Source organism: Sporobolomyces salmoneus (genome assembly GCF_050403485.1).
Source record: "Sporobolomyces salmoneus JCM6883 DNA, S_salmoneus_JCM6883_v1_ctg22, whole genome shotgun sequence".
Lineage (NCBI taxonomy): Eukaryota > Fungi > Basidiomycota > Microbotryomycetes > Sporidiobolales > Sporidiobolaceae > Sporobolomyces > Sporobolomyces salmoneus.
Genome location: NW_027481141.1, coordinates 211044 through 227979, shown reverse-complemented (window position 1 = coordinate 227979; position 16936 = coordinate 211044). Strand labels below are relative to the sequence as shown.

The window sequence follows — 16936 nt, the reverse complement described above, 5'->3', positions numbered from 1 at the left end:
GGAACAAAGAAACAAAACTAGAACTATCCCATTCAGATCAACGAGGTCCCACAAAGTTCACATTCGAGCAAAGCTCCGTTGTTGAGGTAGGTACAGCCGGGGCAAGGCAGTGTAGTATCGGCGTCGTCCTGATCGATTTGCATCGCGTTCGAAACGGCTTGAGAGCTCGACCTCGACCTTTTGCCTGCTCGCGAACTTCCACTTGCTTCATCCTCAGGGGGAGTACCAGCTCCTCCACTTCCGTTCCCACTCGCGTCTTCCTCGCGATCCCAACCCGTCAACCCAGTTCCTCCGAATCCTTCTTCTCGAGCTCGTTTCTTTCCGCCTTTCTTGTCACTGCCTCCACGATCGAGTTGACTGGCATCGACGTCTTTGAGGTTGCTCAAATCCAACTCTTCGTCGAAAGTGACTTCGTAAACTTCGATCGTATCATCTCCGATCAATCCGAGTTCTTGCACTGATTGAGTTCCCTCCAATTCTTGGAGGTTGTAGAAGATTCGTTGAGAGATGATCGGGATGTTCGTAGCTTCTTCGATCTACTCGTACAGAAGTTCGGGTCCGTCAGGAAGAAGGGGATATTTCTCGACAAGAGACTCACCCTGGGTTTCAAATCTTTGACCTTGTCGTTCTTGTCCATCTGGATAGGCTTCAACGTCTTGCGATTCGTCATTCCTCGATTCGCGTTTCGGAGCGAGGTTCGAGGCGTTCCGTAAAAGTTCGCAATGGATTGACCGGAAGTAGTGACTTTGGGTTTCACGACTGCAGGCGGTGAATCTATACAAACTCGAGACCGATCAGTTGGAGATTTTTGTCGATTGATACAACACGCTGAAGCTTACCGGCTCGACGTTCACCTCGCTTGTCGAAATCGGCATCGGTGAGAACTTTGACCCAAATGTTGGTCGTTTCGAAATTCTTCCTCCTGTTCGTGAGAAGAGCGTCAGCGCCTGTCGTACTCACAGTATACCATGCGAGAAAGAGCTCACTTCTCATCTAGGCAAACGAGACAGACTGGAGGAGAACTACTAGGTTCCGTCGCACCTCGATCGATCCAAATCCTGATTTCCGGTCGAGCGTGGTAAGCCCCTTTGAAGTACTTCCACTCGTCTTTCGTCGCGATCGAGATCGTCTTGGCGGTTTCGACTTCTTTCGGCAAGTCGAGGCAGAGAAGTTCGTGTTTGCAGAGGAATTGATCGTTCGAGATGGCTTCGGGTCGAGAAGGGAGTACTTGTTTCGCGGTAGTTTTGCTCCAGGTAGTCCATTTCTTCGTCCATTCTAACACGACAGATGTACATTAAGTCAGTGAAACATTGAGATCGCCAAGGAGAAAGAGGGTACTCACCTCGAGGAATCACGTAATGAGCATCAGGATCTTCAGAGAGCGGCAAACGAGTACCTCCCAAGGTCATTTGACCACTCCAGTTAGATTTCATCAATTTCTGATACATCGATCGCGTCGAGTCAGCGAGGGAGCGATTATCGAGCACGAATCTCGAAAGAAACTTACCTTTTCTTTCGCGAGGATTGTTCTCATTTCTTGCTGCTGAAACTCGTTCAAGTTCTGAGTACCTGAGCAGACGTCACAAGGAGCCGGGTTCATGAAGTCGGGGTCGAAATCGGGGAACTCCTGTTGCAAGATTCGCGCAGCCTAAAAGAACGAATGGGATCAGCTTCGGTCTCTTTCGGAGGAGAACGATAGGTTTATGAGCTCACTCTGAGTGGCACCATTTGTCGCTTGTTAATGTCAGGGACAAGACCTCCGTGTTCGCAGAGCACGTCTTTGATGTAAGGTTCGGAGGCGGGGGAAGGATCGGTTCCGGTGAGTTTCGAGTGCATCTTTGGGTTCTGTTTCTTCCAGTCTATCCGTGGCGATATCACTCAGAAATAATCTCTGATACAGCAGGAAGAAGCAGACTAACCGTTTAACCAAGGTTTTGAAACGTAACAAACATTGTCGCTCGGTTGCAAGACGCAATCGCTGAACTCAGTGGTCAACATCTCGTGAGAGGTGGCATAGTAGCATTCTAGAAACTCGTGAAGGCCGAATCAGTATCGTTGAGGGGAGAAACACGTCGAAGGAAGAGAATTTACCGAGGGCGATTCCGGCAACGCACTCTCGACAGAAATCTCGCACCGTCATCAATTCAGGTTCGACGTCGACTCCGAATCGTTTCAAAGTTTCGAGAGCAGTCTGGAGCAAGCGTTCGAAGCGGACTCAGCTAAGTCTGAGGGATAGAGGCTGAGCAAGATTGTAGACTCACTTTTGAGACTCGTTTCATCTGTTCAGCTTTCGAAGGGTTGGCGCGTCCATGAACGCATACGATTGACGAGTTATCGATGGACTTGACAAGATCGATTGCTTTCGCGCCGTTTTCGGGAGAAGCTGGGGGAGGAGTGAGGGAACTTTCTTTCGATTCCGGAGCAGGTTGATCTTTCGCTCCATTCGTATTCGGATAAGGGTCGAGTAGATCTTTGTGATCGGTTGAAGTCGAAGCAGAGGTCGATGGGGCTGGATCTTCTTTCATCTCGACGTCTTTTCCATTCGACGACTCGGTCGTGACAGCTTTGACGTCCTGGTCCTTTTCTTCTGATTTCTCCTTCTCTTGACCGTTCGTCTTGGGAGTAGGAGGCTGCTTGAGACCTGATTCAACCCAACGTTTGAGAGCGGTTTTGTCCAGCAAGTAAGCTTCCTCCTGAGTGAGAGTGAGACAGTGTATCAGCTCGACTGGGATGTCGATCGAGTTTAGAAAGGAGGTTGACTCACCTCCTCGTCGACAACGTCCCAGCTATTGTAAACCGATTTCTTCTCCTCGCGTAACTTTCTGAACGCTTCCTTTGCGTTTCCAGTCCTATCACGTCACAACCGATCATTTCAGGCAATGCTCGCTCGATCACAGCGAATGGCTTCACTCACGTCTGTTTCCACTCCTCGACTTCCTTCTGGTAGACACGATCGAGTCGTTCCACCTCGAACCGAGCGAGAGGAGGAGGATTCGGTTGGGCAGGTTTCGGAACGGAAGGATCGGGTCGACGGATGTAGACGAGCATGTCTGAGAGAACCATGTCAGTGAGCTTGATCTGTGAGAACGAAGAGGCAAGAGAAACAAGTTTGAGGACGAACAAGCATCTTTTGATTTCGGTAGACTGTGAACACGAGCTTGTCAGTCTAGGCCACTCACGAGGACGTCGAGAAGAGAGAGAACTCACACATGACCTTGAGCATCTCGAACGAATCCTTTGTTTTTGGCCGCAACGACTTTCTTCTTTTTCTGTTTCTGATCGACGACCGGATCTTCCTCTTCTTCATCGTACACATCAGGCGCATTCAGATCTTCAACTTCAGAGACTGATTCGTCGTCGAACAAGAACCATTTCGTTTGCCTGTCAACCGTGATCATTGTCAGCTTCACTCAAAGAGTCGAACGGTCGGAAAGACTCGCGTTTCGTCGTAAACTTGTGCAACGTAGTGACCGTGATGAGCACTCGCACCTTTGTGCATCAACACACCCTTGAGATCGTACCAAACTTGATCTTTTCGTCCAGTTTGAGGATTGACGGGGAGGTATTGACCCATGTCGACAGCGAGAGGGTAAGAGATTGCATGTTGCGACTTCGCTCGAGTGAGCTCTTTCATGTCAAAGGTGAAGCGTAGGAGGGAGAAATGAAGGACCTGAGAACCAACAATCGAGGATGATGAGCATTCTGGGAACTGGATGAGAGAATTTGGAGACTGACTGGAGGCAAAGTTCGAAGTTCAGAGTATCGAGTCGCGTCTCGTTTCGCGTCACAGTTCTCGCAGTGGTACCTGTCAAGCTTTCGATCCGGTCAGCTCACTGCGAGAGTCCGTCTGATGGAAGAGAAGGGCTCACTTGTTATCGCCAGTCAATTGTTCATCTTGTAAGCTCTGTTTGATCCGATCTTCGAGCTTGCAGTCTTTCTAAAACCCGTTCACAGAGGAGATATCAGGGCGAGAACGAAGCTAGAGCGAGATAGGGGAGAGAACTGACGGTGAGGCTGACTTCGAGTTCGAGGAAAGAAGCAGGTCGTTCGGACGCATGACGGCACGTGCGACAACGAGTACCGTAGATCATACTTCCTTCGAACTGAGTCTCATAGCAGGGGAAATCAGTCTCATGGCTGGAGATCGAGAGGAAGAGGGCATTCACCAATTCTTCAACGAGATTTCCAACGTTGATCGCGGCACCTTCTTGTTCCTTCCTCAAGCTTTGCTTCTTGAACTCGTGGTCCAAGAGACTGAGGAATAGTTTCGAGAACTCTTGAGCGTCTTGTTGTTCGGTTTGATCGAGCTTGAGAGAGTTGACGAGCGGAGTGGGATCGTAGATCGCTTGTTTTGAGATTTGAAGGAACGAGAAGAGTACTTGAAGTTGGAACACAGGGGAGCTCTAAACACTCATACTGCGTCAGATTGACAAGTGTCGAGACGCAGAGGAGAAGAAACTCACTTGAACATTCCCGTTTGCAGGCGGTAAACACGAGTAAACTCCGTCACGAAAGCGAGCGTCACGGAACCACACCTAGTAGCGGTGATGAGTCAATACGAGATCCAGGCAAAGACTGTTGACAGACCGAAACGAACCTGGAGGAAAGAGTTAACGTAGCAAGTCGCACCCAAGTTCTGCAAACAACGATGAGATCAATGCGCGCTCGTTCAGAGATACAGGACTGGTGCTCACCTTGAGACCGACGGGAATGTTCTCGATTCGATCATTGTCAGGATCTGGAGGGAGTCCCGCTGATTTTCGATATTGTTTCCAAGCTTGCGCTATCGGGAGTCGAATCCGAATCAGCCGGTTGAGCGAGAGTAGCAGGGAAGGGATGAGAACTGACCCGTATTCTCCCACTTGTCCTGTCCCAACCAATTCAAACACTTTGGGTTGTTGCTACAGTTCTCACTTGAGCAAACTCGAGGTTTGAAAGCGACTTCGACTGCTTTCCCCTTTCCTTTCCCCTTCCCCTTTCCCTTCTCGTTAGCCTTGACCTGTCCTACTTTCGTCTTCTGCATGTTGATCTCGTCCTCATCGTCGTCCGTCTCAGGTAAGCTGATCACTTCGGGTTTCGACTTTTCTGAAGATTTGTCCGCTTGAGCTTCATGTTTCCACCTTGGCGTGCAACCTCGGAGGAGATCTACTGCTTGAGGTGTTGCATTCTTGCGAGGTGGAGCTAGACCGTAAGCCCTCGAGAGCTGGTCTTGAGAGAGCTGGTCGGGAGTCGTCGAAGAAGTTGAGAGTGTCTCGGGTAACGAGTCGACGTATCCCGAGTGGATCGTCACTGTAGGTTTCTGACGCTTCTTCGGAGGCATTGAGAGTGACTTTAGCCGATCAGAGTGAGGTGGGAGAGAGAAAGAGGCGAAATTTGATGAAGCTGCCATCGACTTCCGAACTCTCGCGCCTCTCATCTCCGAATCTTCACTCTACCCATTCGACCTAACAGCGATGATAACCTTGAGAATCAGGCGCGTACTGAAGCACCTTCTGCAGCGCGTCATTCGATGCTGACGCCGACTTGTCGTCTTCGTTCAACAGGTCTCCGAATGGCCCTTCGTCCTGCTCTCTGGAGGATACTGCAACACTGCAAGATCTACGAAACAAGATTGCTGAACTCACCTCGATTGTTCCGGCTGAACAAGATCGTGAGTTCCTTCGCTTCGCCATCGAAATTCGAAGTTCACTGAATTCGTCTCATCCAGTTCGTACGGGGTTCCCTCCCAAGCCATTTGCTACCGATACATCACCAGAGACGTCTCTCTCATCGCTCGGTATCAGGAGCGGAGACTCCATCATCGTCGCTCAATCAGCAGCTCAGAATCCGAAAAGCTCGTCCAGCTCGACCGCTCCTCCGCCGCCGGTTGTCAACTCTCCAGTACCTTCTCCAGCACCCTCACTACCACGCCAGCCTGTAGCGTCATCAGGAGCATCGTCGAGCTCTCCTCAATTCGTCGAGGTTGACGGAGGTTTCTTGGTTTTACGAGTCAGTGCTCCCCTCGTTCTCTCCACGATGACCTGTGGCTCACTACAAAACCTCCTTCCTCCAGGTTGTACCGGATGATAACTCCTGTCTCTTTACCGCGGTTTCGCTAGTCTTCAACCCTTCCTCACCGCCAAATCCTTCCAGCCTTCGAGAAATCGTCGCAGATGCAATCCGCGCTGATCCAGTCACCTATTCCGAGGTCATGCTAGGGTATGTGTTCCTCTCTCTGAAGCTCTGGACGTTTGAGTAACCTGACCTGAGCTCGACATAGGCGACCGCCGAAAGATTACATTGAAACGATTCTTTCGCCGAAAAGTTGGGGAGGAGCTATCGAGTTATCGATCTTTTCGACACACTTTCAGTCAGAAATTTGGTCGATCGATGTTCAGACTGGACGAACAGACAAGTTTGGTGAGGGAAATGGGTTTCAAAATTGTGTTTTCATCGTTTATTCTGGCATTCGTGAGCTCCTCTCCTTCACTCTTCCGCAGGATAGACCCGGTGCTGACCTTGAGAGTCTTCGTGAGCAGACTACGATGCCTTGACGTTCTCCTTCGCGCCTCCCTCTTCCGCTCCTTTCCCGCCTGACCTCTCTTTCGACACGACGATCTTCCCTCTCCCTGTCGAACCGACGACGCTTTCTGCGGCGACACAGCTCGTCGGAGTCTTGAGGAAGAATCACAGCTACACAGACACGGCGACGTTCAGCCTACGATGCGAGGTGTGTCGAGAGGCGATCGTTGGAGAGAAGGAAGCGAGGCAGCACGCGAGTCAGACAGGACATCAACGATTCGGTGAATATGACGACTAGACTGCATCCTTTGGTATCAAGGTCTCTTTTGCAATCATTTATCGTTATGCATTTCCTCTCTCGTCGCACTCAGTCTGAAAACGAGGGGGATACATAAGTACTTCTTTCTTATTCAGGTTTCAATCTTCGATTTCGAATCGAATGTAGTAAAAAGGAAGTTTCCTCTTCTGTGGAGGGACTTCGGAAATGTCTAGAGATAAAGAACTACTGCTGCTGAGTTTGAGTGATCGATCGTGCGAAGTAAATAGATAGGGGTGTAAAAGAGGCTGGAGTGGTGATGGCAAGCAAGGGTGTAAAGGAGAGACATTCGTATAGAGTAGGAAAGAGGAGTACTGTCGACGAAGCGAGAAATCGTAAGTCAGGATCGGCGCGAATGGAGGAGAGAAAGGGAAAGGGAAACTCACGACAAAAGTATGTACACCCAGAGAAATGAGCAGTAGGGAAGCAAGTCTACAGTATATACCCTCCTTCAAAGCCAAGACGGAAAACCCAAGAGAGAGAGAGAGGAGAGAGAAGAGAGAGGGAAGGAATGATAAATGGGAGAGAATTTGTACAACAGCCTTGGGTCTTTCGTGTGATATCTAATCACGTCCAACTACCGATCGTCATTCTTCCTATTTCGATCCTGCTGCTGCTGCCGTCGACCTTCGTGTCGATTTCCTCGGAGACGCTAAAACACTCTTCGACTGTCTCGCCGATCGTCGTACACCCTCCGTCTCCTCTCCGTCACCTTCCACCATCTTTTCCTCCTCCTTCTCGTTAGACTGTACCTTCTCGATCGCGTTCTCCTCCTGTTCCTCCTGGGCTTTGAGAGTTTTACTCAGTTTTCTTCCTGACGTTCTCCTCGGCGGTGAAGTCTCCGCGACTGAAGCTCCGTCGTCTTGATCGGTTGTCGCGACGGTGGGTTTCCCCTTCCCGAGATCTCCCATCAAGGAAGGTCGTCGAATGAGAGGCGAAGGTAGAGCGGTCGTAAATCGAGGAGTCGAAGATCCAGTGAGGAAAGTATTGCTCGCGGAAGCGATTGTCGAGGATCCAGGAAGGGGTGAAAGGTAGTTCTCGCGGTTCTTCGGCGAAGCGAGAAGGATTCGATCGTTGTCTAATTCTTGCTCTTCGTCTTCTTCTCCAGCCCATGCGAGATCGAGTTCTTCAAGACCGATTGATTCAGGACCAAGGAGATCCACGTGCGTACCGAGTTCACCATCGAGTTCCTCGAAATCAACGTTCATGCTCCATTCGGTCGCTTCGGGAGGCGAAGGAGCTTGTTGAGGAACGGGGAGTCCAGTCGCGAGGAGGGAAGACGAGACGACGAGGTGAGGGTCGAAAGAGTCGGAACCTTCAGACGAGTTCGAACTCGCTCCGGTCGAGGTAGCGCGGAGGAGTAATTCGCGATCGAAAGCGTCGAGGGGGAAAATCGAAGAGGCGCGGGAGGAAGGGTGAGAAAGGTTCGTGAAATGCGAGTAGTCGTCTTCGACTTTCACAGTAACCATGTCGTCCTCCTCTTCCTCCTCTCGGTCGTCCTCATCTCCCTCGTCGTCGGCAGAATCGGCGTGATCGACCGACGATGAACGGAGGAAATCGTCCTCCTCGAGTCCTACGAAATCGAACTCGTTCGCAGGAAAGGTGAGAGGAAGCATCGAGGGGAGATCGAGGGGTAGCGGCGAAGGGAGAGGAGCAGTAACTCCGAGGGCGTCCGAAGGCGTGCGGAGAGCAGAAGGTTGTCTTCGACGAGCCGGTGTCTCATGAGTGAACGAGTCGAGAGTCGTGGTCGGAGCTGAATGAACAGGATCGAGTGTCAGCGATCATACCATGAGGGCCGATCGAAACTTGAGTGAAAACTCACGAGAAACGTCTGGTTTGCTCGACGATTCCTTCTCGATCAAGACCACCTCGTCTTCGTCATCTTCCACCCTCTCCTTGCCGTGTTCCATCGCTCCGCAGAGAGTGGCTTGCATTCCGACTCTTGAGATCTTTCCGAGCGGACCTTCGTCTTTTTCATCGGCTTCGACCTTCTTCACGTGCGTTTCTTTCTCTTCCGTGTCCTCGTGGTCCATTTCGTCCGGGTTCCGGGGAGTTGTCGCCGGAGTATCGATTGTCGAATCGTCTAGGAGGGCGGACTCATCGCCGAAAGGAGGTACTTTGTTTCGCTGTTTCGACGACTGAAGAGGGAGAGTGAGGTCGCCGTTTTGCGGTTGAATCGATCCTTCCTTGTCGTTATTGTTGTTATTCGCGACACTGATGATCGAACTACTTCCAGTCGTGTAAGAATCGACTCCCCATTCGAAATCGAAATCGTCTCCTCGCAACATCGCTTCATGGAAATCTTCCTCGTCGGCTGAATCGGATCGAGGAGGCGAAGCGATACTTTCGAGAGGATTCGCCGAGACCGGTGTGTTCTTCGCGGTGTCGGAAGACGAGTCTTGATCCATGAGGTCGACGGGGGAAGAAGCCGCTGCGAAATGATGCGAGAAGATATTTGGAGCCGACATCGAGACGTGGAGGGCGGGGGTAGCGGGTAGAGATGTCGGACGAGGGAAGGAGAGGTTCACTGGGGCGTTTGAGAGGGAAAGTTCGTCGGGTGAAACGACTGGATTCGAAGGGGGAGGAATCGCAGTCGCTGCGTATGAAGTGGGATTCGGGGTTGAAGTCGATGCTGCGAGTAGTGATTGAGCGAGGAGTGCGGCAGAAGAAGTGGCAGAAAAAGTCGAAGAGCGAGAGCGAGGGATTCCTTCTCCTCTTCCTCCTCCTTCGAGAATTGTCGGTTCGACACTCCCGGAACGACTGACTCCTTCACTACCAGCTCGTCTAATCTTCTTCTTGTTCTTCTTGCGTCGAGCGGCAGCTTCTCCAGTGTGTCCGTCCGAGTCGACAACGTCTGATTCAACTTCTTCGAGAGCGGTCAGGCGAAGTTTGAGTTTCGGGAGAGAACTACGGACGGGGGCCGAAGAAGCACCAAAAGCGGCGTTGCGACGAGTCGGGGTCGAGTTGTTCGGAGTTTGCTGGAGGAGAGATGGAAGAGGTTTCGCAGAGGGAATCGGAACGGGAGAGGCAGAGGCGATCGAAGGATTCGAAATCGGAGCCGGAGATGGAGCAGGGGCGTTCGCAGTCGGTGGTGGATGAGGGATTCCAGAAGGGGATTCGCCAGAGGTTGACATGGCGGCCATCATCGCGCTCGAAGCCCTTCGTTTGCGTTTCCCTCGTCCCATCCCTTCTTCGTCTCCTTCGTCCTCGGCTCCGTTACTGATGTACAACGTCGAGCTCAATCGTAACCCGGGTGAAGGCACGCTCGAGTGACCTGAGTGCAGCGGTACGAGACCTCGAACGTAAACTCCTTCACGATCGCTTCCTGCCATTCCGACCTCTTTCCGACATCGGACGAACGGGTCATCCGCTCCAATCCCAGGTCCAAAGACTCGAGGATTGAGATACCACAACGTTCCACGTTTCACCGCTGGCCTTTGCTCGGCGTGGAGACCGACAGCTCGGATTTCTTCAACCGTAAGCGCTCCGACGAGTTCGAAAGGGATTAAGAGAGGGAGGTATGGAGGATTCGCGCTTGAGGCTCGGGCGATGTGAGCACGAATGCAGGTCGAGACGTGAGCGAAAGGGGAAGTTCCACTGCGGGGTGACAAAGAGAGAGAGAGGGTCAGTAAATCGAAGAAAAACCGCGAAACTGAAAACCACGAGACTTACGCATTCTTGAGCCAACCTCGTTCGAGCATGACCTCTGCGACTTCTTTCGGACACAATGCTCTGTTCTGGTGATCGTGCATGACGGCGCAGGTAGCCATGAGTAATCGATCGTCGAGATCTTCTTTTCGAATTTTGCCTGTCATCTGCGAGGTTGGGAAGCCGAGATCTTCTGGGACGAGTTGTCGAGGGTGACGTCGATCTGTCGATTTCGGGTCTGGGACGTAGGAGTCGACGAGAGGGAATACCGGGATGCGCGGAAGTGGACCGGAAGGTTTCGTTGCGAAGGGGGTCGAAGAAGAAGAGGAGTCGAAAGGGATGGATGAGGGAGCTGAGATGGACATGGCGTTCGAAGGGATTTCTGGTAGAGGAGATTCGGAAAGAGGAGGAGGAGGGGGAACTTGCTGCTGAGAAACGGAGGAATTGAATTCGTGCTTCGGTGTGTGTCGGCTGAAGACCGGATCCACTCCATTCGAACCTGTTACACTCGCTGGAGATCCTCCCCTAGCCGCCCTGTTCCCGGTTGGCCTCCCTCTACTCGATTTCGTGACCCTTTCTTTCCCTTCTTCTCGTCCCCTTGCATCGCCTCCGAGAGCCTTGGTCGTCACTGAATTTCCGGACCTTCGGTTCGCTGGTGAGCTTGCATTCTTCCCCCGGTCTCCTGCCTGCACCATAACAGAGAACGCCGGATGAAGCGGGAGAAAGGAAGGAACCCGATCCGAGTCGATCGAGGGAGAATTGAGAGACGCTAGTCTTGTAAAACCTGTCGAAGGTGGCTCGGTTGATTCGGATAGTCGTGTAGGTTGCTGGATGTAGGCTGTCTTTAGTCCAGTCGGAGGCAGACAGCCATTGAGTAGAAAGATTAGAGTCGAAGAGGACGAACAAAAAAGGAAGAGAGGAGGTGGACGTTTCTGGCCTCGGCCCCCAAATTGTCAAAGTCGATTCCGTGTCCGCAGCAGAGGAGCACTTTGACGAGAAAACTTTTCGACTGTCGAGCTCTTCGCAAGAATTGCAAGGTCAGCTTGAACACCTCGAGCAGACCCTTGACTGACCACCCTCGTCCAGCGCTACGAAGAGACTCTCTACGCCTACTGAAGCTCGTCTGAACAATGCGTTAGGTTATGTGAGAACGGAGAGCGAGCTTCTTCTCCAAGGTTTCGATTTCATTCCGTGCGCATGAATTCGAAAATCAAAGCTCGGAAGCGAACCAAATTGTCATCCCTGACAGCGGTAAAGACGTCGAGACCGTCGACGTTTGGCAAGATGGCGAACGAAATAACTAGGAGCGCGAAACGGAAAAAGCTCCAAGACTCCTGACTTCCGACTCCCAAACCGGCGACCATTCGTGCCCGCCTCATAGAAGGATGAAAGCGAAAAGGGAGATGGTTGCATAACATGTAAAGACGAATGGGAAAAGGTAGAAGAAAGCACATCAAGAAAGTGGTGACGAAGCGAGAGTAGGTTAAAAGATGAGAGAGAACAGATGGAAAGAGAGGGTAGAAATACACGGGATGAGCATTCGAGAATGAGCGCATGTAGAGGTGACAGAATGGGTGGAGAGTCGAGGGAGAGCGTCCATAGATTGAGAGAGAGGGAAGGAGTCGAGTTCTCGTTTCTACTCTTGACCGAATCCGAGGGTATTCTCGACGGCGAAAGCGAGTTTCGATTCGAGACTGTTTCAACTGAGTGTCAGCATCTTGTTCTCAATTGAGGAGGAAAGAGAGACGAATTTTTACGTTTCAAAGTTCGGATAAGGAGGTAAATCGAGACGATTGAAACAGGTATGACTTTTCGGCAGTTGAGTAATCTCACCCGACTTTTCTAGCGTGAAGCGTCGAGGACCGTCCGAGCCTTGCAAGTCTTTGAATCCGTTGACCGGGATTCGACTCGTTCCAGTTGCGAATTGTAACAGTCGAGATTTCTTCTCGGCGGGCCATCCTTTGACTGCTTTCCAGAACCATTGAACGACCTTGACGACAGATAGAGGTCAGACAGAGAGCAAGGAGGTAGTGCTAGGGAGAAGGAAGCTCACCTCATCGCCTTGTTGATATCCACGGTAATCGGTGTGTTTCATCCAGTCGTCAACGTCAATCTCGGACATACCACCAATGAGGAGCTATCAGAGAGAGAAACGCTCGTCAGCGAATTAATCCCACAAAGAAGATACGAGGATACTCACCTCAAGTTCTCGTTCATCGAAGACGTTGATCAATTCTTGAGGAATCAACTCGTTGAATCCACTCAAGAACGCCTTGAACTGATCTTCGACTCGTCTCTGCACCCTCCATTCGACGAGAAGCTGTACGTATTCAGCTTTGTTCTCGTTCGTGACCGCAACATCTTGTCCTCCGGGTTTCAAATCGACCGTGATCGTTTCTCCGAATCGATCGTCTTCTGCTGAGAAAGTGTTTTCGATGACGTCCTCGATATCGTTTTCGCTACAATCGTAGAAAGGTCAGTCGAGGCGGTATAGGCGATTAGAAGATTGAGCTCACAGGATCCAAGTGAGAGATCGGAAAACTTCAGCATCGACACTTTCCATATCGGCGAGAACAATCTTCTTCTTGAGGACCATCTTGTACAACGCCGTGATGAAGTAGGCGTCGAGGAATCGACGGTGGAAGACGGCGAGGGACAAGACTCGACCGATGAATTTGAAGTAGTTCAAATGTTCAGGATTGATCGAAGAGTTGGGGTTGATTTGAAGGGTGTAGTTGTCGTGCTGTACGTGAAACATGATCGAATCAGCCACAGTCGACTCGCTAAGAGGAAAGAGAGACGTACAGCAGAGTACTCGAAGAGACAGTAGAAAGGGTTGAACATTTCGTGAGAGAGGAGGAAGAAGAATTCTCGAGACAATCCTCCGTAATCGAGACCGTCTTCTCCATCGAATTTGATCATGAGACGTTTCTTGAGGTCGTTCGGAGTTTGACGCATAATCTCGGCATACGAATCTTCGAAGATGTGACTTCGACGAACCTTGACGTGACATTGTCCGGGAGAAGGACGAAGAGCGGGTTGAGATCGGAAGTAGATGAGTTTGCGATGGAAGTCTCGTTTGTATTGAGGAACGTTCTGATCGAGCGAAGAAGGGAGTCGAGGGTCGTCCCAAGTCGTAGTTTTCGTGTTGTGATCGACGAAATAGACTCGAGCGGTCGAAGTGAGTCGCATTTCCCATCCTGAGGGGAGAGGACCGAGTTGAGAGACAGATTGAGGTTGAACCGTGAGATTGTTTCCGTTCGGGCCCATGACTCGCAAAAGTTGCTGTCGACGGGGATCAACCCAGGTAGTCGTTCGAGTGTTGTGATCGACGAAGTAAGGCCTTCCTTCAGGCGTGAACCTTTGTTCCCAACCAGCAGGTAGAGGTCCTGAACCTTGAGTCGTTGTTCCACTCGCAGCTTGAGCTCCTGTCGCTCCTGCCGCCGAAGGTGTCGTTGAATTGCTGGCCGTTCCCGGCGTGTTCGTTCCCGTTGGAGTGTTTCCTCCTCCCTCCGTCGCACCCAAGAATTCATCGGCAGTCGTTCGAGCTCCTCCTCCAGTTCGAGCGGCACTACTTTGACTCGAAGCGGGAGCGTTTCCTCCTGAAGGACTCGGAGCCGCGGTTCCGTTACTTCGAGCCGGACGAGCCCAAGTCGTCGTTCGAGTCGTATGATCGACGTAGTAAGTTCGACCGAGGTGATCGACTCGACGTTCCCAACCGGGAGGGAGAGGACCGTATTGATCTTCGCGAGCATTGAATTCTCGGGTCGAAGAAGAACTCGCGTTCGGGTGAGATTCGGCACTCGCGTTCGGAGGAGCAGTCGAAGGAGTCGAGGTGGATGATGACGAAGTGACTGCTTCTGGTCGAGGAGAAGCCGGGGCGCTGCTTGAGTTCGCGGTCGAACTTGAAGGGTTTGTCGCGAGGGCTGATGATGAGGCGCTGGGAGTCGAAGAGGATTGAGCGGAAGATGCCGCCGTGATCGGAGCAGTCGTGGGAGTACGAGGAGCACCGTTGACGTTCGTGCTGAGATGGACAATGAGTTTTCCGTGCACGACGAGTTGATCGTTCGACCGTTTCAGGTCTCGAGTGAGCGTATCTAACAGAACGTCGGCCGGTCTATGAGCCTCACGAATGCATAGACGGTAAGAGATAAGCTCACCTTCACCACCCAGATCAAGGTCAACCGCTTGAGCGACTGGGACGTTGATAACTCCTAAGAAACCTTGATCCTTCTTCTTGAACTTTTTCTGGTCAAAGATCTGTACTGTGAGGATACTTCCATCCTTGACATCGACGTCGAATGATTCGTTCCAATCTGTTCGTAGGGTGAAGAGAATAAAGTCAGCTTCAAACTGATTTCTGAATAATTTCTCCGAACGAACAAGGGTTCAAGGTTTTCTAATCATCCGAAGAAGAATGTGAGTCTCTCCTTAACAACACGGTGGCTCGTGATAGAGAGGAAGACTCACCTTGATAGCGGTAGTCGTATTCGTTTGTTCTCCGTCAACTGTGACGACCGCGAAAGGATCGGGTAACCTGAATACATCGCGTTTCGCTAGAGAGTCGGCAGCGACGACTGTAACATAGGCGATAGCAATAACGAAGATCGATTAGTGATGTTCGAAAGAGATTGACGTCTCGGTCAGAGGTCGGCTGCTGGAGATCAACGATCCGCGACGAAGCCTATGACTCGAGAGAGTTGTGATCCGCCTCTGTCGATCCTGATACCGTTCCAGCATCGTCTGAAGGAGTTCCGATTCTAGGAGAACTCGAAGGGAAACTAGGAGGATGAGACGAGGAAAGACTTACCCGTGACTCGGACCTTTCGAGTACTGTATGGATGAGAGTATCAGCATCCATCGTATGGTAGAGGGAGAGCGGTAAGAGTGCTTACCGATCAGGATTGCCGACACTAGCCATTTGGGCGATGAGGTCGTTTGAAGAGAGAAGGAGATTCGAGTCTGAGGAGACCTGTCTGCTTGCTTCTAGGTAGTCCTGTGAGGTTCGCTGAGCTCTGCGGGAGTTGCGTCGAATCGGTCGGTGGAGGTTCGAAGTCAAAGGGAGATTCAGAATCCTCGCACGACTTTCGTTTTCGGCTTTGTCACTTTCGTTTCGCGCGTCAATCGTGGATTACCAGACTAGGATGCTACTCGAAACGTATGCCTGCCCCTTATTCCGTGTGTTCGGGTCTCGTCGTCATCCAGCTCCTCTCGACGACAGTGCTCTCTCCTCGAGCGAAACCCTCTCATAGTCCGCCTTGCGACGATCTCGACCCGAGAAGCTACTGCTGCTCTTGCCTCCGCGCTGCCAACATCAGCGATCTGTGGAATTGGCGGAACCGCCGAAAACTTTCGGTTTCGCAACGGTTCTCGAGATTCGAGAGTTGTTGCGAGACTCGCGCAGAGCTATTGTTCTGCATCGCTAGTGACGCTCTCTTTGCTATCAGCTCGACGGGCTTCTGTCGGGTTTCGCGAGTGGCGGTTCAGAGACGAGCTGCAATCAAACGTACGAACTTTCGCACGAGCATCGTTGGCGGTTGCGAGCGACCTCTGAGCGGGTGTGCGAGCCCTTCCCTCTCGCCTCCTCAGCTAGTGATGAGGCTATGTCAACGCAGCCGCTGCTGAAGGATGTCAGACGGCGATTGGCAGGTCAGTCGAAGATTTTTCACCTCGCTTGCTCCTCAGCCTCCAACGACGCTTCTCCTTCGTATTATCTCTCCCATGAGAGCTCTAGCAGACTCAGATGCTACCTTGGTGCAAGGAGTTGAGACCTCGTCCAAGCGCTACCTTGCTGTGAAGCTGGAATTCACTCGAGCTGACTTGAGTTAGCGACGACATTGCACGGTTCCGTGTCCAGTATCGGTAGCAGACTAGGTTCTCTCTAGGCCGACACTCGAGCGTAAGCACAGAAAACAGGAGGAATTGACCAGAAACGCTTGTCCCGAGCTGAACTGAGGAAAATTCGCAGCAAGACGAGCGGGTTTGACCTACCTTCGGACGATGGTAGGGTAGCCAGGGATCTTAGTCGGACGAGAACGACACAAATCCGATCGGTTGACCGCACGAAATAGCGGCTAAAGTTGACGAAGCTCGAGGAAAGACTCTGAAGAAGCGAGAAGGAACCGTAAGGCTGAAGTGTCTGGACCCGATGGCAGCGTAGCCGTCGATTCGCAGACGTGAGAATGTCAGCAAGGGCGCAGGCGCGGCAGGACGCACGTATAGCTCTGCTTCGTCGAAGGTGCCATTTCGAGAGAAGGAAAGAAAACCATTGTCGTTCTGGGTTGTCCCCGGCGGTCTCCTTCAGCTGAGCGCTGACTGTGACAGCAACCTCTGTCAAGCTTCGTTCTGAAGGCGTTCTCATCGTCCCGAATTCACCGCTTGAGCTCGCTTGCGAAACTTCTCGAACTCCGGTTAAAAATCGAGAAAGTCCTCGTCGATTTTTCGGCGGGACCTACAGGCGCTGAAAGCTTC

The 16936-nt window shown here is 51.6% G+C and overlaps 4 protein-coding genes across 4 annotated transcripts; 1 reads left to right on the top strand and 3 right to left on the bottom strand.

The window, feature by feature from the left end:
- Nucleotides 1-32: 32 nt before the first annotated feature.
- Nucleotides 33-5320, bottom strand: JCM6883_004957 (uncharacterized protein; the record flags this gene model as incomplete). Its single annotated transcript, XM_076632075.1, has 23 exons — nt 33-536; nt 599-774; nt 840-922; nt 987-1275; nt 1343-1439; nt 1508-1648; nt 1714-1859; nt 1920-2024; nt 2092-2191; nt 2262-2693; nt 2765-2849; nt 2915-3050; nt 3122-3144; nt 3208-3381; nt 3441-3670; nt 3736-3805; nt 3870-3937; nt 4008-4103; nt 4167-4403; nt 4464-4535; nt 4598-4636; nt 4695-4783; nt 4849-5320. 23 exons carry the CDS (start codon nt 5318-5320, stop codon nt 33-35), a joined length of 3864 nt encoding a protein of 1287 aa, XP_076487999.1.
- A 133-nt stretch (nt 5321-5453) lies between these two features.
- On the top strand, nt 5454-6799 carry OTU1 (ubiquitin-specific protease OTU1; the record flags this gene model as incomplete). Its single annotated transcript, XM_076632074.1, has 6 exons — nt 5454-5473; nt 5544-5650; nt 5708-5988; nt 6053-6198; nt 6260-6450; nt 6519-6799. 6 exons carry the CDS (start codon nt 5454-5456, stop codon nt 6797-6799), a joined length of 1026 nt encoding a protein of 341 aa, XP_076487998.1.
- A 614-nt stretch (nt 6800-7413) lies between these two features.
- On the bottom strand, nt 7414-11160 carry JCM6883_004955 (uncharacterized protein; the record flags this gene model as incomplete). The annotated part of the gene is made up of 3 exons (XM_076632073.1): nt 7414-8570; nt 8640-10414; nt 10490-11160. 3 exons carry the CDS (start codon nt 11158-11160, stop codon nt 7414-7416), a joined length of 3603 nt encoding a protein of 1200 aa, XP_076487997.1.
- Nucleotides 11161-12101: 941 nt separating this feature from the next.
- On the bottom strand, nt 12102-15386 carry RSP5 (NEDD4 family E3 ubiquitin-protein ligase; the record flags this gene model as incomplete). Its single annotated transcript, XM_076632072.1, has 11 exons — nt 12102-12159; nt 12223-12455; nt 12519-12602; nt 12666-12924; nt 12982-13208; nt 13271-14562; nt 14626-14781; nt 14849-14864; nt 14936-15042; nt 15276-15298; nt 15361-15386. 11 exons carry the CDS (start codon nt 15384-15386, stop codon nt 12102-12104), a joined length of 2481 nt encoding a protein of 826 aa, XP_076487996.1.
- Nucleotides 15387-16936: the final 1550 nt, after the last annotated feature.